General features: G+C 42.0%; 3 protein-coding genes across 6 annotated transcripts; 2 read left to right on the forward strand and 1 right to left on the reverse strand.

The window, feature by feature from the left end:
• The first annotated feature begins 258 nt into the window (after positions 1–258).
• Positions 259–10,027, forward strand: gnsb (glucosamine (N-acetyl)-6-sulfatase (Sanfilippo disease IIID), b). Its single transcript, XM_069166225.1, has 13 exons — positions 259–542; positions 1,110–1,169; positions 2,242–2,445; positions 2,987–3,052; positions 3,178–3,276; positions 4,686–4,853; positions 4,945–5,027; positions 5,687–5,805; positions 6,435–6,538; positions 6,666–6,767; positions 6,876–6,986; positions 8,196–8,306; positions 8,394–10,027. Exons 1-13 carry the CDS (start codon positions 369–371, stop codon positions 8,541–8,543), a joined length of 1,551 nt encoding a protein of 516 aa, XP_069022326.1. The 5' UTR covers positions 259–368; the 3' UTR covers positions 8,544–10,027.
• Positions 10,028–10,895: 868 nt separating this feature from the next.
• Positions 10,896–15,294, reverse strand: mrps24 (mitochondrial ribosomal protein S24). Of its 4 annotated transcripts, none has more exons than XM_069166293.1 (4): positions 15,091–15,294; positions 12,270–12,332; positions 11,908–12,019; positions 10,896–11,510 (listed from the first exon to the last, which is right to left on the reverse strand). In XM_069166293.1, the coding sequence occupies exons 1-4, from the start codon at positions 15,187–15,189 to the stop codon at positions 11,227–11,229; spliced, it is 558 nt and encodes a 185-aa protein (XP_069022394.1). In that variant the 5' UTR covers positions 15,190–15,294; the 3' UTR covers positions 10,896–11,226. The 4 variants fall into 4 exon arrangements, with proteins under 4 accessions (XP_069022394.1, XP_069022388.1, XP_069022415.1 ...); XM_069166287.1 differs by having other exon boundaries at positions 12,270–12,344; XM_069166314.1 differs by lacking the exon at positions 15,091–15,294 and adding an exon at positions 13,219–13,500.
• On the forward strand, positions 14,097–18,947 carry nudcd3 (NudC domain containing 3). Its single transcript, XM_069166274.1, has 6 exons — positions 14,097–14,484; positions 15,209–15,564; positions 16,385–16,517; positions 16,635–16,778; positions 17,187–17,375; positions 18,301–18,947. The coding sequence occupies exons 1-6, from the start codon at positions 14,287–14,289 to the stop codon at positions 18,409–18,411; spliced, it is 1,131 nt and encodes a 376-aa protein (XP_069022375.1). The 5' UTR covers positions 14,097–14,286; the 3' UTR covers positions 18,412–18,947.
• Positions 18,948–21,721: the final 2,774 nt, after the last annotated feature.

Here is a 21,721-nt window from a genome sequence, read left to right on the forward strand (position 1 = left end):
ACTTTGTGTAAACTGTTAGACAGGGTTATAGTCTCCATACTGACTTTGTTTCCAATAAATTCGTAACTCGCGTGTGTAAATTGTGTAAAAGTTGTGTAAAGTCCTGTTATAAATGTTGGTGTTAACTTGTGGTTGTACACAGTGTCCTCGGTGCTCTCTCCTCCCACTCTGATCATATGACCGACTCTTGACTCCACTTCCTCAAACCTTGTAGCCTGCAGAGAGACCCTTCTCTCCAGCCTCCCCACCCTCCGTGTCGCAGCAAGGCGGTCCTCGGTCTGAGCGAGAAACGAAACCGCGCTTCAGCTGAACGCCAGCGCCGCTCCGTGTAGCAGCCAGCCAGCCAGCCAGCAGGCTCCGTTGGTCCAATGGCGGGTTCGAGCAGCGGAACCGGAGCGTCGGGAAGCCGGCCGAGAGGCCACCACGCCGCCCTCACCTTCCTCACGCTGCTCACCTGCTGCGTCAGGTACGCGGAGAGCGCCAAGCCGAGCAACATCATCCTCGTGCTGGCCGACGACCAGGATGTTCAGCTAGGGGGGATGGTGAGTAGATGCATCCGGAAAACGATGAATGATTTATCAGCTGTATTGACCATGAAAACACTTGTGACATAATCTCACTTTTTAAGGTAGGGCATTTCAAAATATAGGGTGATAATGTGTTTATAGTCGCCTAACAGTGAGTTTAAAGCCACTTTATTGTGGTTTATTTTAGTTTTTTTTCCACCTTTGTACCCATAAAATACAGAAACCAGAAGTTGGACTGCATCTGTTTAGCTTTTACATTGTTTTGATGGCTTGCTGTCACCTTTTTAATCACTTTACAGGTGAAACGATCAATTATTTGACAGAATATTAATCTGCAAAACCAACAAATTCACTAACAATCAATTAAATAAAGCTAACTCAAAATCAGTGAGGTATAATGCATCAATTCAGTGGTGATGTGTTAAATTAAAGAGTTTACAGATTCCAGTGGAGGACGGTGTCACAATGCCTAGACACTGTGATTATTGACAGTGCATTTATGTTGTCTTCCCGGACTGATCGTTTGTTTGTCGGGACACGAGTTGCTTCACACGTCAGTCTGTTCTTGTTTCTGTTCTGCAGACGCCCATGAAGAAAACCAAAGCCCTGATAGGAGATGCGGGAGCAACATTTGTGAACGCTGTGAGTATTTTTTTTTAACCGACAGCTATAATAAATACCCCAAACTCACCGTGTCAATATACGGGTCTGTCCCAAAGACTGAGTATAAAACTGGATGTCGCTTCTGTGTCATGAAGTGCGATACCACCGGGACAACCCTTGCGATACCAGTAGTCTTTACCGGTACCACTGACATTCCTCTACTGTTGATACCAAAACCTGACTGCACCACAGGTCTGTCAATCAAACAGACACGCCCCCAAACATACTGCTGTTTTAGGCCTAGTGAAGCTTAGTGATGGGATTATTTTCAGAAGGATCGACAGACCACTGATCATCCAACCCCTGGTGGCCCTCGATGGTATTGCACATATGTCTACGTCCACTTTTATATAACATTATATTTTGACAGACTGAACGGTAATGACGGTAGCTACTGACGTTTCAAGGAACAGGCTTTTGAATCATATCTGTATATAAAAATGGACGTAGCTTCTGGGTCTAAAAACAAAGTCAGCGCACGAGTGCCTTAAACTACAATACCGCCGAGGGCCACGAGGGATCGGCTCCGTAGACTCCCATTCAACTTCTCATAAAATACAAAGTCAACGAACTTTTTATTAGTTTTCTGTTGGTCCTTCTAAAAATAATTCCATCTGTAATTCGATATTAGGTCTCAAAAACGGCATGTTGCGGAGGCGTGTCTGTTTGATTGACCGGGTCGTGGTGCAGTCCGGTTTCTGCTATAGGTGGGCGGGGCTTAGTGTCGAGTAAAGTTCACCGCCAGCTCCTCTTTAGCTCGTCCAAATACGGTCACTTCTGACTCCAAATGGGTGGCGACACTGTCGATTGCAGCTCGTTTCGAACCCACGACTTACAGTGGGGTATTTTTCACATCATTTTATTTCTATATTTACTTCAGGAAAGCACCTGAACAGCTACCGTATGACTTACCAACTCATCGTCACACGCTGAATGAGTTGCACATCCTCCTCTCCACTGTCACGCTTTTTTTTTTTTCCTCTCATCATCTGTTCTCTGCTGCTCTCTCCTCTTCCTCTTCTCGCCGCTCTCGCTTCCTCCTGCCCTGAAGTTTACAGTCACGCCGCTGTGCTGCCCGAGCAGGAGCAGCATTTTGACGGGCCGGTACCCCCACAACCACGACGTGAGGAACAACTCCCTGTCCGGGAACTGCTCCAGCCCACTGTGGCAGAAAGGCCCCGAGGCCGAGGCCTTCCCCATCTACCTCAGCAAACTGAAGTACCAGACGTTCTTCGCCGGGAAATATCTCAACCAGGTTGGAACACGCGTATAAACTATACACTGGAGTGTATCTGCAGGGTTTGATATACTTTTGGTGTTTTCAAAATTAAAAAAAATTAAAAATCTTACCTCTGATAATAAACCAAAGAGGTACAATCAACACAGCCCCATTCTGTACTTTGTGTTATATTTTATGAATTTGATTCACTAAATTCACAGGGACATCGCTCAAGTGACCGATCGAACAGAAAAATGAACTGTAAATGATCCAGAATTAGCTCGATTGGTTCATTTTCATCAGTTGTTGCTCGCTAGTTCTTAAAAAGGCAACTGGAGTCTTATTTTTGTTTCAAAATTTGACAAGCTAGGTAGAAAATGCTCCAGCATGGTAACACGCGGATCTACGATCGTAAGCACGGTAAACATTATACCGGCTAAACATGTTGGCGCGGCGATGTTTGGATCCACTGCAGTATTTTAAATACAGCCTCACGGAGCTGCTAGCGTGTCAGCAGTTTCTATAAAATGTCTTGAATTCCAAGTTGTTGTTTTTTTTTTTCTTTTTCTGCCTTCAGTACGGTAAGAAAGAGGCAGGCGACGTCGGATATGTTCCACCTGGCTGGGACCAGTGGCATGCGCTGGTGAGTCACATATTAAACACACACACACACACACACACACACACACACACACACACACACACACACACACTGTTCATTTTAAAAGTACATCTTTCATCGCGCTCTGTGCCGTGTGTGACCTGCAGGTGGGGAACTCCCAGTACTACAACTACACGCTCTCGGTGAACGGGAAGGAGGAGAAGCACGGGGACAGTTATGAAAAAGACTACTTGACAGACCTCATCGTGAGTAGTTCATCCCACTCTTAAGCCTGCGGTCAGCAGCTTTTTGTTGTTGTTGTTGTTGTTGTTGGTGCATCGGGACGCCTGGAGAGACGTCTATGTGAGGATTTACGGGACGAAATACGACCGTTCACCTTCCAAACTGTCTGCTGGCTTAGAAATATTAAATGTGCAGAGTCCTCTTTGTCTGCCGGTCAGCAGAAAGGTTAATGAGTAATGTGAGAAACAAAGCTAATATACAGTCAATTTAATTGACTTTTACCTGCTGGTGGTTGTTGAGGAAAACACTATATATCCTCTGGGGACCAGGAATATCTGATATTCTAATGATATTTCACTCTGAACCAGGAATAGCTTTCTTTCTTTCTTTCTTTCTTTCTTTCTTTCTTTCTTTCTTTCTTTCTTTCTTTCTTTCTTTCTTTCTCAAATCTTTTTACTGATTTTCTAAATAGTTTCAACCAAAAAACATAATTCCTACCCCTCAAAAAGCTGGGATAGACAATAGATTACATTCATCCGAGTGTCGTTTGGAAGTAGTCGAACCGTGACAAACTGACACAAACAAACAAAATGAGGCAAAATAGAACCTCGAAAAACAAACAAACAAAAAAACTTTAACATAAATAGAAACAAATACCAATTCAAAAAACCCTAAAAAAAAATTTGAATAAATAGATCAATGAAATAAAAAGGGTGGGAGGTGTCTGTTAGTGAGCTAGCTGACTTGGTCAAATAGTCCATAAAGCACAAATGTCTGTCGGGAGGACAACTAAAGTCTTCAGGTTTCATCTTCCGGGGACCAAGAATGTCTATAAGGAGTTTCGTAGCAATCCGTTCAACAGATTTAAGGTATAAGAGGCAAAAAAAAAGAAAAGTTTAACACTTGATTAATGCCTTTTTTCTAAAGATTTGGGCTTCATCGAAAGAAAATAGCTTCAATATACGTTTGTCAGTTGTGGTCTTTCGATGGAGGGGGCTCTGCCAGGGATATATCAACAAAAGCAGATTAGTACTCAAATAAACTGCGAAAACGAAAAATAAACTGAAACCAAAGTTTGGAAAAAGGGGCTGAAAAATTGCTAAAAAGCCGAAAAATCAAAACATTTGGTGAATCATGACAAGAATCTTGATACTTTTGTGAAATTTGAGCTTTGAAAAGTCTGATTTTACACAGTTTGAAGGACGAATTACGTGTTTTCAGCAGCTTTTGACCAGTTTTTATTTTTTATTCTGGGTTAATAATGACAGATGTAAATACACAACCTTTCCTGCACAGTCTTGCAGCTCATTTACCCACTTTTGGTTCCTGGTGTCTCATCCTCGTTCCAATAAAAAAAAAAGTTGACTCTCTGCCCTCGGGCGTCTATTCAAAGCTAATTTTGTATTGAGTCTTTGTGCGTTTGTCGATCCAGATGAACCGGTCCCTTCACTTCCTGGACGACAGGAGCCCTCAGCATCCGTTCTTTCTGATGCTGTCGCCTCCGGCTCCTCACTCGCCCTGGACGGCGGCGCCGCAGTACCAGAAGGAGTTCAGCGACGTTCACGCCCCTCGAGACGGCAGCTTCGACAAGCCGGGGAAGGTCGGCCTGAGATGGCGCGAGATATATTCTGTGCGACGTCTGCTTTCTAATCACGTTTTCTAATGAATCTACATTTGTCCGCATGTTTCAGGACAAACATTGGCTGCTGCGTCAACCCGCCAACCCCATGCCACAAAGCACTCTCACCTTCCTGGATGACGCGTACAGGAAACGGTACGACCCGCTAAATATTCTTCTTTTTATTATAGACTGGACTAAAGTATTAAAACGCTCCCATTGCATATTAAAAACGATTAATAGAGCGGTTCTTAAATAAGTTTGTAGCTGCTAAACGGACTTTATAGCGCCTCCTAGAGCTCTAAAGCTGAAACTGACTCGGTAGGAAACGACGGCTGGTTTTTCCTCGTCTTTTTCCGTAAAGTGCCGACTCAAGGATTTGGGGCTTTTTTTTTTTTTTTACCAACTATTCTGCTGTATTTGAAATGTCTGCACTGAGAATATATAGAGTTTCTGTCTGATTAGATGTTCATTGAGGCGATTATAGTCACAAATTCTTGCTGGTGGTGAAAGTGTGAAGTTAGCATGACCCACAGACACGTGGTACACGCACCAGTTTGAAATAAACAGGAATTTTAATTGAATTTACACCTGTAAACAACACGTGACGAGTCGGAAAATCCGGAGGTCGGGAATTCCACGAGAGGGCGACATTCGTGAGGGCGGTAAATACGACACCGTTTGAAGGCAGCATTAGCCGATGGGGACAATTTTAAGAGTCAGGGTTCAGAAGTACTTTGACATTTACTAAACTCTTTGATTACAAGGGAAGTAATGATACAAATTCTGTGAATCAACTGTGACGTGTCCGGCAGGTGGAGGACTCTGTTATCTGTGGACGACATGGTGGAGATGCTGGTGAAGAAACTGGACAGCATAAAGGAACTGAACAACACCTACATCTTCTACACCTCAGACAACGGCTACCACACAGGTCTTGAATCTGAATTTTAAGACAATTTTTAATTTACCATATAGACACCGTGATACCATGAAGATGTGTCATTTCTGTGATAAATACAATATAACGGCATGTAAAACACCAAAACAGCTCTCTGGCTAAAGCTAAATTTACACACTTTCTCTTGTTTTTCTTGATTTTCAAAATACATTTTGATGCTCTTAACATTTTACTAATTTAGTTATCATTTATTTTGTCATATCACAAAAGTAATGCAGCGGCCGAATCGAATCATAATGAAAGAAAAACACCAGATAAATTGTTGGTGCTAAAAACTAACCAGCCTAGTGTAGTTTAATTAATTAATGCTTTTTTTTAATCTACTTGGACTTGCTGTTAATCATATATAATTACAAATAGATGTATTCAAATGTCTCATTAGTTTAAATAAGCAACAAATTAAAAAAAAAATACATTTTGCTTGTGGAGTTCGTTTTCCCGACAACGTTTAGGTACAAAGAGTTTTACAAATACAGTTTTTGTGCAAAGTCAGTTACTGCGATTGCTGATAAGCGTTAAAGAGCATCAAATTAGGGTTTATAAGTTAAATATCTGTTCCACAGTTTTGATTTCGAGCTTTCTCTTTTTTTCTGCCTTCGCAGGTCAGTTCTCGCTGCCCATTGATAAGAGGCAGCTGTACGAGTTCGACATCCGGATCCCTCTCATGGTCCGCGGTCCCGGCATCAAACCGAACCAGACGCTGAAGGTTCAACTCTTCCCAAAACCACGCGCACACTTCTTTGCTCGAACCGCCTATTAAATACGGTCGCACTCCTTCCTCGGTTTCATTTGTATCTTCCAACCACTTTCTTCATGCCGTGCGACTCTTCCAGGCTCCGGTCCTGAATATCGACCTGGCTCCCACCATACTGGACATATCCGGCGTCAACCTGTCGTCCGTGAACGTGGACGGGCAGTCGTTCTTCTCTCAGATGGTCAGCTGCTTCCTTTGCGTGGAAGCTGAATGTTTTTCTAAAGAATGTTTTTCTAAATGCTGCTTTTCTTCCCCCGCTGTAAATCTTACCGAAAGTTTTTCTGTTCAGGCTCCCTCGTTGCGTAACGGCACGGCACGGCCTTATTTCCTCGTTGAGTACAACGGAGAGGGGCATCTAACAACGGACCCTTCTTGTCCCAAACTCGGCCCCGGACTATCTGTGAGTGGCTGCGACAACAACAACAAAAAAAACAGTACCCGCATGCTAACAGTAGATAATAATTTAGGGTTAATATATCCTGAATGAATCGGATTTTATAGTAATCCTTTTAAATGTAAGTGACGCAAATATTGGACCCACTGCTTCCAGAACATCAAAAAGGTTGGCGATTTTTATTTTTATTTTATTTAATGCCCAAGTTCGTGTTGTTTCTACTTCTGAACAGACGCAATTTTCGGCACAATTCTTTTATATTCCTAATTGCCAAACTGTTTAACAGTAAAAGAGACATGATTTCCTTTTTTAAGCCCAATTTCTTAAAGTTCATCGACACAGCGGCATCTCGTAGAATCGCACAGCATGCGCGAAGCAAGTAGTTTGATTCATTTTAAAAGTTCAACTTTAATCCTGAAATGTAATTTTATTCTGGAAATAGAATTTCAACCGTATTCTCGACTTTTGTTTTTTATTTATTATCGACATATTGACTTTTGTTTTTTTTAAACATTTTCACTTTATTGTCATTTTGACTTTTTTTCTTGAACATTTAATTTTTTTTCTTGATATTTTTACTTTTTCTCCTCGACATTTCAACTTTCTTCTTGAAATAGTTGTTCAACTATAGAGAGGGATGTTGACTTCATCCTCAACATTTAGATTTTTGTTTTTTAACACCTAAAGAATGTCAACTTTATTCTTGACATTTTGACTTGTTTCTGGACATTTTGACCTTATTCTCTACATTTCAATTTTTTTCTCAGCATTTTGACTTTGTTATTGACATTTCTATTTTTTACCCGACATTTTTACTTTATCGTCATTTCGATTTTTTTTTCTCAACAATTCAACTTTCTTCTTGAAGTAGTTGTTCAACTTTAGATAGAGATGTTGACTTCATTCTCAACATTTAGAATTTTTGTTTGACAATTTGACTTTATTCTCAAAGTAGTTCAACTTTATTCTTGACATTTTGACTCGTTTCTGTTTTCCTCAACATTTTGACTTTATACCTGACATTTTTTTATTTTTTTTTACAACCTTTTACCATTTTTCTCAAAAGCAAAGATTTTATAAAAAAAATCATCCTTTTTTTTTTTTTGTGTCATTTATTTCTTCACATTCTAGATACTTTTAGCAAATTTTGAATGCTTTAAACTAAAAATCGTCCATATTGCCCCTATAACCTTTTTAATTTAACATTTTCTCCAGCAATGTTTCCCAGACTGCGTGTGTGAGGACGCCTTCAACAACACGTACGCCTGCGTCCGGACCCTCGACGGCAAACAGGACCTGCAGTACTGCGAGTTTGCGGACACCGAGGTACGGCGGTCATTTCAGTTATTTAAGTAAGTGGTTTCACGGGGGCCGGGTGTGAAGCGTCTCTCTCTCTGGTTCCGCGTCCCGCAGTCGTTCGTGGAGATGTACAACCTGACGTCGGACCCGCACCAGCTGGAGAACATCGTGAAGAAGGTGGACCCGTCCGTCCTGCAGACCATGAACGCGCGGCTCATCAAGCTCCAGTCCTGCGTGCGCGACAGCTGCCGCGACGTCGAGTGACGAGGAGGCCGACGGTGGAAGCTGCCAATCCCAGACCAGGGCGTGCTCGGAGTGGCGGGCCGATGTCGTTTACGTGTGAAGACGTTTTGACATGTTTCAGAGCCGATAAAACACAGGTGTAACTTAAAAAAAAAAAAAAAAAAAGTCCAATTTAGCTGCTTCAGTTTCAGGGTACAGAACGGAGTCATTACTTTTTTAGGACATTTTCTGTTTTGATGATGTATTTAGGCAAGAAAATCAACACCACTCTTGGGCGGTACATATGACGCTGCAGCTGTAGCTGGCTTAGCTTAGCATAAAGACTGGAAACAAGGGGAAACAGCCGGCGTGGCTCCGTCCAGTGTTAACAAATTAATTGAATTTGCGGCGTCACATAAACGTGATAAATCACTCTTTATACGTACCATGCTCTCTCCTGTCCAAAAACATATCGCAGATTTTTTTTTTTTTTTTTTTTTTTACTTCCCAAAATATGTTACCATTGATCATATTTGTAACACCTGTGCTTATCGTTTTTTTACAAGTCAAAATGTCCGCTGTTTTTTTTTTAGCCCTGCTCGTTTGCCTCATCCTTTTTTTAGAGTTTATTTAAGATAAACTCCTCCTCGTTCTCGTCCATGCTGTGATGTTGTTTCTGCGTATGAACTGCACTGAAAACCTGATAAATGTTTCAGAAGTCCCTCTGAACTTTTGACCAATCTGAGAAACACAAAAACCTCGTCGGATGTTTTGATACACAACCAAAGGTTTGCTGGAACTCTGTGGTCTTCGAAGATCATCTGTTTGTACGGTTATAGTTTGACTTTTTTTTTTTTTTTTTTTTTTTTTATTATTTCTTGCTGAGAATTTTATACCACTCTCAATATAAAGCCAACACTAGCAGCTACTTAGCATAGCTCAGCACAAAAAAAAAAAATTTTGCTGCGGCAGCTGGCCTGTCACTGTATTAATACTTAACATATCAGTTCTATAATTTCTACAAAAATTGAAGTGTAGAAATGATCATTTGTGTTTTTACAAGCGGTTATGCTAAGCTACGCTAACCGTCTGCTAGCTACATATCAAGTCTCGCCTTAACTCGTGGCAACATTTTCCAAAATGTCAAATTGTTCCTAAGTTCAGTGCAGCTCTTGAAGATATTTGTGCTTATGCTCATCATTTTAATAATAATTGTATTAGCACTTTCAGTCAAAGCTTGAGTGTTCGCTCCAGTTTGGTGCCTTAAATTAGAAGAAAGGACTTCAACCCCTGATGTTTATTACTTATTTTTTTAGTACCCACGTTAACTTTTTAAAACGGGAGCTGGAAGTCGTGCTGCAACACTTTTTGCGACTTGTCTTTTCTAATTGTGAGGAATCTATCAAGGGAACTTTGAGACGCTTTAATGCTCTGTTTGCACTGACGAGGCGGGCGCACCTTAAATGTGAATATTTTTTTGAACTGTGATGAAACCGATTCAAAATAAATCAAATGAAGCATTTAAATGATCTTCTCATGTTCATTTCTTAACGACGTTACCAAGTGCTCCTACTTTGCATTTAAGAAGTATTACATAAACATTTTATTAATGGTTGATAACGCACTGGACACGCGTACCCTTTTGTGAAGATGCTGTTTTCGACTTTTAACTTTACAAACCGGAAAGTGTCGCATGTAAAAATTTGCCGAACCATTATTAAAGGCTTAAATGGAAGAAAACTCGTTCAATTACATTTAAAAGCACAAATTGCTTAATTTTTTTTTAACTCGGTGAAAATGCGGGTCATTTTCCACTAGTTTTTTTGGGATTATTTAAATATAATGAAATGTAAATTTTGAAAATTAATCTTCAAATTTGAGATTTCCCAGTTCCCATAATTCTTGTCCACAAGCTTCCCAAATTTTAGATGCGTTATGTAAAAGTACTAAAGTTCTGAACCGACCAGATAACACATTTAAACCCAGTCAGTCTCATTGAGAGAAAGGTTGATTCATTTTAATGACAGTTTTGGAGGCGGTAATTTGTAGTGCTGTAGAACTTTACATGTTTATACCGACAGGTGTTCCTGATTTTAGGTGACAGATAAATGTACCAAATCCTAAATGCAGCGATATACGTACACCTGTTTTACTTGGTTATAATAAAAAATAAAAGAGGTGCTTATAACCCTTTAATTTTACAAATTTGTTGCCGATACGATGTGAATTCTTTTGAAAACTACATTTGAAATGATCGAGTCTACAGTTTTGTTTAATGACCAACTTATGTCACACGTAAACAAACTGTAGATACCAGCCACACACCAGGGGGCGCTGCAGGGTGTTTTTTTTCTTTGTTTCAAGATGCACAAAATAAAACTTGGTGCTTCGAAGTATCTTATATGATCCCAGTCTGGGCATTTATTTCAAAACATTGAACACAAACATGAGAATTTTATCTTGTGAAACACCTTTCAGGCTGCAAAAAAATAATAATAACAACAACAAAAACAAAAAGTAGACTGATTGTGACTTTTAAGGTTTGTTTAAATAACAGGTCCTGATAATAAAATGAATCTTCTCATGACAGTTGTTGGAGGTATTTTTCAGTGACGCATTTTCTTTCTTTCTTAAAGTTCATCTCAGGGAAGCGCTGAGGCTGAAATCAGTCTGCGGGAAGGGTGTCATCCCCTCCCCCCCCCCCGTAGCGTTAGCTTTAGCTCCCTCAGAGGTACTTGTACACGGCTTTAACCTGCAGGGTCTGGACCTCTAACTTCACGGGGCATTTGTAGAAGTGCGACAGCAGCGACTCCGAGTAGCCGATCAGGAAGTAGAACTTTTGCGGCGGCATCTTCTGCAGCATCAACGCGCAGATGATGAGCACGTTGCCGCGCCTCTTGATCACGATCTCGTTGGCCAGGCAGCCGTGGAAGGTCCCGAACATGAACCTCCGGAGGAAGACGTCCTCCACGGTGCGGTCGGACGCCCCCTCCTCTCCTTTCAGGTTACCTGTCGGGTAAGAGATGTCACGAAGGAGAAATAAAAACGGAGTCATGGCTGAGTCCCATTTAGCTGCTTCAGTTTCCGGTTGCAGAACGCTGCTGCGAAAAAAATGCAAGTAAACAAAACATAAATGTAATTTTCAGTGTGTCTAACATTGAAGGTTGGAATTGGAGACTTTGAAATAAATTTTAAAATTTTTTTTTAAAAAAAGCCCTAATTTTGCATAAATTAAGGACTTTTTTTAATAAGGATTAGCTGTCCCGCCTGAAACCTTCGACATCACTGCTTCTGTAGTTGCTTCTCTCTGCCTGTAGGGGGCAAACCAGTCCAACGTTATGAAAACTCGCAAAGTTTTTTTTGTGTGCTTGAAGCTAAAACAAGTTAAATTGCGCGTTAAACTCACCGGTGTGCTGCGACAGCCATCCCTTGCGGTGGCCGATCTGATGGGGATGAAGCGCCTGCTCGTAGGTCAAAGGTTTGTCACCTTTCCCCACTCGGATACGAGCGGCTCGATTCTGGAAGATAAAAAAAATTAAAAAAAAGTCAGAAGAGAGAACAAATGTCAGTAAACATCTTTTCAATGGCTTTAATATTTTCCTGTTGTGATGCAAAAACACCTGAAATGAGAGATAAAAAAAAAAAAAAAAAAATGGTCCCTGAATCTCAAAACTTTAATAATACATATAAATCATATATCTTAAACAAGAGTGTCTTTGTCGTAGCAGCCTTAAGACAAGCATGACGTGTTGAACACGTGTCGTTTACCTTGCAGCACGCCGCAGTGACATGAAGGCTTCTGCAGGACCAGCTGGACCGGGTCAGGGCGCTCTGCAAAGACAACTGAGACATGAAAAACCACCATAAGTCCACGAAGGGCGCCGAAAATGAGCTACGGAAAATATACCGCGAGCTCAAGCTTCTGATTGGTTCTCTTGGTTGACTTCGCCTCTGGTCCGCCAATCAAATGAAAGTGCATTCATGTAAAAGGACACGCTTGTGATTTGTTTTGCGCTATAAAATTAAAACATTTCGATTTTAACTTCATTCATACTGAAGAACTTTCAGTAATTAATTTGACAGTAATCGGTGTTGAATTCTGCTGGAAGGTTTTCACTGATTTGTTTACATTTAGATTTGAGGACTTTTCAGCTTTATTGCTCAATTGAGAAAAGTTGCTTGAAAAGTCACCAAATGTAATTAGTTACTTTGTGTAGTATTAAAGTATTTACGTTACTTATTGCATTCGTAGCAGGGTAACTAGTGATATTTAAACTACTGAAATAAAATTGACTTTAACCACCGTGGTTAACTTAAAACAGGGTTTCCGAGGGGTGTTAAACTATTCTTTAAGTTTTTTTAAATATTGTCTAGAAAAGCTTTGCGGTTGCAGACAAAATGTGAGAAATTAAAATTGTGAGCAATTACATCGCCGGTGATGTTACACAAAGACTGAAAAAAAAAGACACGATCCTTTGAATGAACACCCGAAGCAGTTACAAATTCACACACATTTAAGTTACCTGCATGAATTTAAAACTTATTAGAAAAACACAATCAAGCATGTTAGAAAAATCTAAGGAGCAACAAGGATGTCAAACGTTTGGTGTGACCAGGAGCTCTGGAAACACGGAGCACACCGGTATTTACAACGTTAATACGTTTTCATAGAAATGTATTGTTTGTATATGTATAAACTTTTAAGTAATTTGCTTACCAGCAGCTTCACGCTTCCTGCGCTGCTCAAGGACGCCGCCGCCATGTTTCCTTCAATAGTAAACGTACGATGATAAACAAGCTATAACGCTAATCTCTAATTTGTTTCTTTTCCAACGCCGTTATAGTTTTATAAAACAGCTCAAGCTTTTTATGAACATTGCAATAATTAAAACTTGGGCACAAAACGACAACGTTGGCTTTTCTCTGAGAAAGCGTGGCTGTAAACTGGAACCGGTAGTTCGAGGAGCAGGTATCCGTTTCCACCGGACGATCGCTGAGCTGTACCAACCGGAAATAGGAAAATAAAACCGTTTGGGAAAATGCTAGCTTTTAGAAGAAACCAAAAATTACCCGGAGTTTGCCACAACGAGTTTTGATAACTAATAACTTTAAATAAATAAATCACTTTCAAGCATTTGAAAAAAAAAAAACAAAGAAAACCTGTTCTTTTTTTTTATAGGCTATAAAGCTATTAAAAAATAACATTACAAGTAAAACATTTTCCCCCAAATGTTTTACCTGTTGAACTCCTTTTTTAGTTAGGGATTTATGTTAGGGATTTGATTTTTGCCCATATCCTTCCTGGGTTTCTTTTATTCTTTGAGCATGTACATGTTTGTGTATGACAGAGATAAATCAAAAATAATAAAATACCATTTTTTTCCCCCCTTTTTTATAGTTGAGCTCATTTTTTTAAATTTATTATTATTTCATCAAGGTTAAACTTGTGCTATATTTTTCTGTTATATTCCTTGTGTTCAACTTAAACTTTCAATATATTTAAAAAAATATATATATACACACAAACTCCGCCTTTTTGTGAAAAGTTTTTAACCGTTCGGTTTGTGCTCTTATTCTGAAAAACAAAAACAAAAAATGCACCGGAAGTACTTTCATTGTTCTGGAAGGAGGGAAAAAAAACAGTCGGGTAACCCCGCAGCGCGTCCGACTTGTTTATGAACTTCTATCTTTCTCGGCGGAGACTCGTTGTATTTTTTTTTTTTTTTTGGGCGGTGAGCGTCCGTCGGGGAACTTGAACGGCTCGTCGACACGGTTGAAGGCCGCGATGGCGTCGCCGCTGGAGATGACGGAGATGTACGACAACGCTCTGCTCGGGATCCTGCAGCACGTCGGCAACATCCAGGACTTTCTCCAGATCTATTTCGGGTTCTTGTACCGCAAGACGGACTTTTATCGCCTGCTGTCGAGTCCCAACGACAAAATGGGTTTTCCTCCCGGTGTGGCGGAGAAGATGGTGCTGAAGGTGACGTGGTTTTATTTTTATTTGTTTTTTATTTTTGTTTGTTTGTTTCAGCTAAATCTTGTAACTTTAACACGCAATTCGTTTGAATTAATTTGACCCCTCTCCCTCCCCCTCCCTCCTCGTGCGTTTTAAAAACGTTATTTTTGTCTTTTTATTTTTATTTTGACATGGCATTCTTTCAGCAGTCAGATTTATTTGATTTTTTTTTTTTTACAGTTGCATTAATGCATCACAATGCTATTTTTATGCCGCACTTTTCAGTCAAATAATGTCAAAGTCGAGCTGGTATTAAGCCGCAATACCACCCGGTGCCGCTAGGGGCTGGCTCCAAAAGGCCTCCACAGACCGTCATTCAACTTCTCAAGTTAAATTCAAAATCGACAGATTTGTATTATTATTGTGTTTAGTTATTGTGGTTTAGTAAGCTCCTCACTCCTTCTTAATAGTTTTCTGGCGGTCCATCTAAAAACTAATAAACAAACTAACAAGATGGCGCCGGTCGAAATCGAGGCTCTCACAGCGGCCGTTCACCGACATATCAAGAGAAGTCGTTGCAGGTTGCCGCTTGACCGAGTCGAGTTCGGGCTGCGTTAAGGTCACGCTTACGGCGTTATGGGAGTTTCCTTCAAGCCGTCGTAACCAAGCAACACCGCAGCAGCTGGTCGCCGCTCCTCCTCTCAGGTTAAATTCATTTCCCGCGATCATCTTCGATTCTTCCCTTCAGACGTTCCAGCTGTTCGAGAAGCTGTCGGATCACGACAGAGAGAGACGGCAGAGCGAGCAGCAGCAGAAGAAGAAGAAGAAGAAGGAGGAGGAGGAGGAGGAGGAGGAGGAGAGTAGAGGCGTTCCCGCGGCGGTTCAAGAGCTGGAGGTCGTGTCCGAGCGTCACGAGGAGGAGGAGGAGCAGAGCGCAGAGGCGGCGCCGCTGACGGAGAGCTCCCCGTCGGACGGCGGGGACGTCGCGGCCCCCGCGGCCCCCGGCGAGGCCGTCGACCCTCAGCCCGACGGCGGCGGCGGCGGCGGCGGCGGCGGCGGTCCGACAGACCAGGCGGCCGCAGCCGGCTCGAAGCCAGCAGAGGCGTGAGTAACGGACGGGGTTTTACGCATCAGAGCCCCTCGGGTTCTTCTTGGTCTCTTCTCGGGCGCGGGTCCCGGCGGTTGGCCGTCGCGTAACGCCGTTTTCGCCGCGGCGTCAAAGAGGCGGCACGATCGCCGGAGGTCGCGTGACCGAGCGGAAAGTCGGGCGGAGTCTCGGACGGGGGAAAGTCGAGGGCGGTCGGGTGGAGCGAAACCCACGGCTTTCACCCGGGAGCTCCAAGTCCGAACGCCGGCGTGGATTTCTTTTCAGACGCCGAAGCGGGATCTTTTCCTAAACCGTAACCGCGTAGTTTATACGTTGCCAAAACCCGAACCGACCGGCGAGCGTGTCACGTCGAAACCGAACCAGGACTTTTTCCAACCGTGGTTTTGTTGCTTAAACGTAACGCTCGTTTTTTTTTTTTTTCTGGGGGGGGGGGTTCCTCTCGATAACGCCGGAAAGACTTTACACAAAGTTAAGAGCCTTTGAAATGTGTTGCGACTCGGCGCCCGGAAGTAAAATGTAATTGAAATTCTTTGCTCGTTTGAAGAAAAAAAAAAAAAAAAAAACGAGCGTTATTCGAGGGAGCCGTCGCCGCGGCCGTGTTTTTCCGCGTCGCGGTTTGAATTGCGAAGGCCGTCCCGCCTCCCGGCGGCGTCGAGTCCCGTCCGGAACGCTTTTAAAAGTCCCGCCGAGCGTCACGAGATCGGACCGCCGGCCCGGGAAGGTTTTGACGTCGTTCCTTTTTTTTTTTTTTTTTTTTTTTTTTTTTTTGTTTTTTGGGCGGGGGCGTCGGGTGATTGTGCGTGTTGCGTTTTCCAGAAGCCAGGACCGGTTCCAGTGCGACCCCGACAGCTACAACGGCGCGGTGCGGGACGCCTACAGCTGGTCTCAGGACTACACGGACGTGGAGGTCCGCGTGTTCGTGCCCAAGACGGTCGTGAAGGGCAGGCAGGTGAGCGCAGAGTCTGTCCCATTCAACCCTCCCCCTCCCCCTCCCCGCCGCCGCCGCCGCCCGTTTCACCGATTGTCGCCGTCTTCTTTGTGTTTCCCGCCCGCCGCCGTCGCTCAGGTCAGCGTCGGTCTGCAGCCCGGCAGCGTGCGAGTGTGCACGAGGGACGGAGCCGAAGAGAAAACCCTGATGGAGGGGGAGTTCACGCACAAGATCAACACCGAAGACTCCCTGTGGAGTCTGGAGCCGGGGAGCTGCGTGGTCGTGAGTACACGAGGACTTTTTTTTTTTTTTTAAGTTATCACAATGACCCAAATAAAGGTTTTAGCTTTTCTTTTTTTTTTTTTTTTCTGGAAATGTGGATTTAAAAAAAACAACAACAACCGGATGTTGTTTTAAACGAGGTTCATTTACGACGTTGAAGAGCGTTGCCGTTGAACGCGACAACCGTTCCATTTTCGTGCAACGGGAGAAGTCTCGGATGTCTTCGGTTGCGCCTCGTGTCTCAGGAGAAGGCAGTAACGGGCGATCTGCAGAGAGAGAGAGAGAGAGAGAGAGAGAGTTGCATTATGGGTCGTTTGAAAAAAAAAAAAAAAAAGGCTTCGACTTCGTAGAAGCGCTTTCTGTCCTCAGAGGGAACTTTAATCGGGCTTCCCCGTCTTTGACCCGCAGCTGTCGCTCAACAAGACCTCCGAGGTTTGGTGGAACGCGGTGCTGAAAGGCGAGAAGGAGATCGACATCAACCAAATAAACCGGGAGCGCTCGATGGCGTCGGTGGACGAGGAGGAGCACGCCGTCCTGGACAGACTCACCTTCGACTACCACCAGAAGCTGGCGGGAAAACCGCAGAGTCACGAAATGGTGAGGAAACCCGACGTCGGCGGTAAACGCGCGCCCCGCGCACGAGTTCTTCTTGCCGGCGTGAAAAACGCGGCGGCTCCTTTCTTGCCCGGCCGCCCGTCGGCGAACGAAACGCACGCGGTCCGAGCGGGAGTCGTTATTTTCGAAATATTCGAAGTCGTTGAAATATATAAAAATGGATTCGTGCGCGCGGGATATCGTTCTTCCTCATTCCCGCCCCCCCCCCCCCCCCCACCGTTTTTACCGGCGCCCGGTCGCAACGCGTTACTCCCGTCAGGAGGTGGCGGTAATTGCGCCCGAAAGCTGGTTGTCAACCGCCGTTAAACAACGCAGAGAGAAGGAGAGCGCGTCGCCGCCGGTACGCGATGCGATGCGAACGGGAGAAACGTTACGATGGCGACTGCGACCGTCAAAAAGTTCCTGTCGATTAATAATCGCACGGCTCCGAATGAATTTCCGAAAAAGTATTTGCACTCGAGAGACAGTCCAATGTCACGGTAGAGTGTGTAACACCCACGCGCGTCCACTAGAGGGAAGCGTGGTTTTGAAGCGCAGCGCCCCGACACGTTCAAAACACTTTCGTAAGGAAAGGCAGGTCACGTGACGCGAATGCCTGTCGGGGCGGGGGTTCGAGTCCGGGAGGTGACGAACTTTTCTCAGAGTTTTTTTTTTCTTTTTTTGTTTTCCCCCCAAACCATAACCACGTGGTTTTTCTGTAACCCCCCCCCCCAACCCCTTTTAGTCCCTCTAGTGGACGGGCGGGTGTATTACACACTTTTCGAAGCGATACCCGGTTTTGACCAAGCAGAAAGGAAGTGGTGGATTTCGGACGCTCGGTGCGTCCGTCGGGCTCTTAACGGTCCAAAAAAACCTGCATCTGAGCGGCACCTGTTTAAACGTCCCCGTCTCCGTGTCTCCCCCACAGAAAGTGCACGACATGCTGAAGAAGGGCTGGGACGCCGACGGGTCGCCTTTCAAGGGGCAGCAGTTCGACCCGTCCATGTTCGACATCCCGCCCAGCGCCGTGCAGTTCTGAGCCGCGTGCCAAAAACTCAGCCAAAACAAATGAACTGGATCTAGTTTACTTGCGGGAGCGGCTGCAGTAGAGTCAACATGTACCTGCTGGAGGTTTGTCTTTCACTGTAGGAGCTGGGTTTGAGGATTAAGACGGGTGGGGAAGGCAGTACTCCCAAATACTGACGAGGACGGGTCGTTATGTCGAACTTTTTATTTGATGTTTTTGGCCGATTGAAATCTGATAAATATGGTGTTTCTCTTTTTATTTAATAACTCTGGAGTGCCTCTGTGTTTGTCTGCCCTACTGAGTGATTCTGCTGTTATTATTTCATATTTATATTCCCCAGACTGTCGAGGTTTTTCTTTCTTTTTCATCTTTCCGTCGCCCGGTTTCCAACCAAAATTTTAACCGGAAAATCAGCACAAGAAATGCAAATGAAAACGATGTAGAAAAAGAAATGATGGACATGGATGTCATGTAATAATGTGAGCAATGTGTGCTCCACCTCAACCAAGAGTAAAAACCTTTTTTTTTTTTTTTTTTTTTTTTTTTTTTCCAAATACATTTACAATACATTTGTCTTGTTTTTGTTTTTGTTTTAATGCGCAGATAATAACGGAAGTCTAACGTCTTGTTTTTGGCCGTGAACATGAACTCTAGTTTATTTTTCTGTCGTCTGTCATAATGATGGAGAATACTACAGCATGGAAGGACCGCCTGATGTGAAGATCTGCTGCTGCTTCACTGGTTCAGCTGCAGCGGTTCTGGATCTGCTGTTGACCCTCAAAACAACCAAAACAAAAAGAAGGAATTATTAAATAAAAACTTGTTAAAAAAAAATCTAAATTGAAAGTTCATTCTTGACTTCCAAATCTCAACTCCATTTACTTTTATAACAAATTAAACCAATTACTAATTTATCTGTTATTGGTCTGTAATTGAATATGAAAATAACACATGATTTGCAACACAATTTGGGGAATACATTTTTATTAATATGCGCTTATTAATCATTAGTTATTAGTTAGCATCTATAATTTTACCATTTGGTTAGCCAATTATTTATTAATGCCTTATCAATCAGTAATACAGTGTTGATAAGGCATTGTTAAACAATTGGCATGTCATGGTTTATTAATGTTAATAAATTGATGGTTAGTGCATTAATTCATGATTAACAAGCTTTAAGCATTAATCTGTACCATGAGGGATTAATAAATTAGAATGAATTCATTTTATAAAAAAAAATACATGATTGCTATATAAAGGGAAACTTTTGTTTTGAAAACCTTTAGAATATTAATTGATTTTCTAATGTTTTCTACTGTCTTCTGTTGGTAAGTCCACAGCTGCCGGTAAACAACTCAAAGATGAAACAAACTACATCAGCTAAAGGAAGTTTTCACAAAACGATTTCACTTAATACTATAAAAATGCATTAAGAGGTCATCATTTATTTATTTATAATTGAATAACTATGAACTCATTCTAAAAATGGTCAAGTACATGGAAATAAAAAGCTGCAATACATGAGCTAGTCCCCCTCCTCCTCCTCCTCCTCCTCCTCCTCCCTTGGGAAGGTTCGATGCTTCCATCTTAGAGCTGGATGATACTGAGGTACCTGAAGTCATCCCTAAATTCACCGCTACGGTCATCAATCTTTCCACTGAGCAGATGGAAATAATGAGCCGATGATGTACTGAAGGGAAGAGATGGAAAATGGAAAATTGATTGTATGGCAAGGAGGAGCAAGTAGGACTCTGAACAAGCTGGTTTCTCTTCAGCTGGAGGGCAAAGGTCACACGTGACCCGCGAGTTAGCCCGCCGATCGCGGCGAAATGTATTGAAATTAACTGAACCTGAATGCAAAATTTTGATTCTTTAAAGGGTTAGTTTAAACGTGTCTGGTTTTCCTGCTGATGTTTAGACGAGAAGATTGATAGGCGGCCTCTCTCATGTTAGCGTGAAGCTGGTTAGCTTAGCATAGTTTAGCATTAAGCTACTAAACTGACAAAAAAAAAAAAAAAAAAAAGTTGGATGTTTCACATTAATAAACACCTTATTATATCTTGTTTGTATACACTATCCAAAAACCAGAGCGTGACGTGGACGTGTTGTCGTATCATGGGGTGTTAAGCGCTAGGCTAACTATTTGGCTTTAGCCAATCATATTTTTTAGCCATAGTTTTAGTCATTTTCATAAATAAATATCAATATCTCACACGCCAGTAAATATTACATTAATTGATTATACATTAAAAAAAAAACAAGTGTTAGTTAATGCTTCACTGACATATGATAACTATTTAGCTCCAGCGTTATGAGCATTCAGAGAGTATCATAAAGAAAGTGGTATTCATCTTTACGTTATTTACTTATTTTTAAGTAATGGTACTTTATTAATCAATATCAATGCCCTGTGTCAGTCATGAGCTTTAGATAATACATTAAGAATAAGTGTTAAGGAAATTGTACGTTATTAGGCTACGTCACATGTTAACTATTTATCTCAAGCTACAGTTTAACAGAGTGGTGTCTTGACATTACTGACTTATTCTTAAGTAATAACTGGCTTTTAATAAATACATTAAAAATCGTAATAAATTGTTTGTTAATCCCTTTTCGACATGGGCTGGCTATTTATTTGTAGCTACATTAGCATGCAGAGATTGGTAATCTCAGGTCGGCAATAATCTAAATGATGTTTTGTTAAGAAATTTCTGCAGGGACAAATTAAACTTAATAGTTATATGCAACCACTTTTTAGCAGGATTATATCCCACATATTAGGCTAATATATTGCCTCATTTATCAGCTAGATTAACTCAATAAAATGCCAATGAAAGATAAGAAACAAATGGTTATTGTAATGTTCATAAAGTAAGATTAATGTCTTAGTATCCATTAATACGGCATTAAACAACATTTTGAAACTATTAATGCCCTAATAACCAGTTTGACAAACAGTTTATGGTATTTAATGAAACATTCAACTAGCTAAAGAAGTTTAGAGTTCAAATCAAATCAAAATGGTTGGAAACGTCTGATTTAACCGTGTATTGATTTAATTTTATGACCTTATTATTGGCTATGTTTTTTTTTTTAAGTGGGCCAATCTTTATTGTTTCTTTTATATGTTGATATTGCTTACAGAAATATGATAATAATCCACATTTTATGACTGACTTGAGGGTTTCCTCTGAAGCTTATAAATAGATTCATCCTCTCACCGAGTTATAAGTGCAGTAATTTCATTTGATGATTTATAATAATGTGTAATCAGATCCAGCTCTTCCTCCGCACTTTTCAATCAGCGCGCTCTCAGCCT

The sequence above is a fragment of the Embiotoca jacksoni genome, unplaced genomic scaffold (genome assembly GCF_022577435.1).
Source record: "Embiotoca jacksoni isolate LCO1_2020_lvr unplaced genomic scaffold, fEmbJac1.0.p SCAF_10, whole genome shotgun sequence".
Classification (NCBI taxonomy): domain Eukaryota; kingdom Metazoa; phylum Chordata; class Actinopteri; family Embiotocidae; genus Embiotoca; species Embiotoca jacksoni.

What these genes read in the sequence shown, in the direction of transcription:
- gnsb (XM_069166225.1), top strand. Translation starts at nt 369, where the DNA reads ATGGCGGGTTCGAGCAGCGGAACCGGAGCGTCGGGAAGCCGGCCGAGA. An exon ending in GGGACCAGTGGCATGCGCTG is followed by an intron (nt 3,053 to 3,177) that starts GTGAGTCACATA and finishes TGTGACCTGCAG; the next exon opens with GTGGGGAACTCCCAGTACTA. An exon ending in AGTCGTTCTTCTCTCAGATG is followed by an intron (nt 6,768 to 6,875) that starts GTCAGCTGCTTC and finishes TTTTCTGTTCAG; the next exon opens with GCTCCCTCGTTGCGTAACGG.
- nudcd3 (XM_069166274.1), top strand. Translation starts at nt 14,287, where the DNA reads ATGGCGTCGCCGCTGGAGATGACGGAGATGTACGACAACGCTCTGCTC. An exon ending in GGCTCGAAGCCAGCAGAGGC is followed by an intron (nt 15,565 to 16,384) that starts GTGAGTAACGGA and finishes TGCGTTTTCCAG; the next exon opens with AAGCCAGGACCGGTTCCAGT. An exon ending in AGCCGGGGAGCTGCGTGGTC is followed by an intron (nt 16,779 to 17,186) that starts GTGAGTACACGA and finishes TTTGACCCGCAG; the next exon opens with CTGTCGCTCAACAAGACCTC.
- mrps24 (XM_069166287.1), bottom strand. Translation starts at nt 15,189, where the DNA reads ATGATCGCGGGAAATGAATTTAACCTGAGAGGAGGAGCGGCGACCAGC. An exon ending in AAGGAAACTCCCATAACGCC is followed by an intron (nt 12,345 to 15,090) that starts GTAAGCGTGACC and finishes TTCATGTCTCAG; the next exon opens with TTGTCTTTGCAGAGCGCCCT. An exon ending in TCACTGCGGCGTGCTGCAAG is followed by an intron (nt 12,020 to 12,269) that starts GTAAACGACACG and finishes TTTATCTTCCAG; the next exon opens with AATCGAGCCGCTCGTATCCG.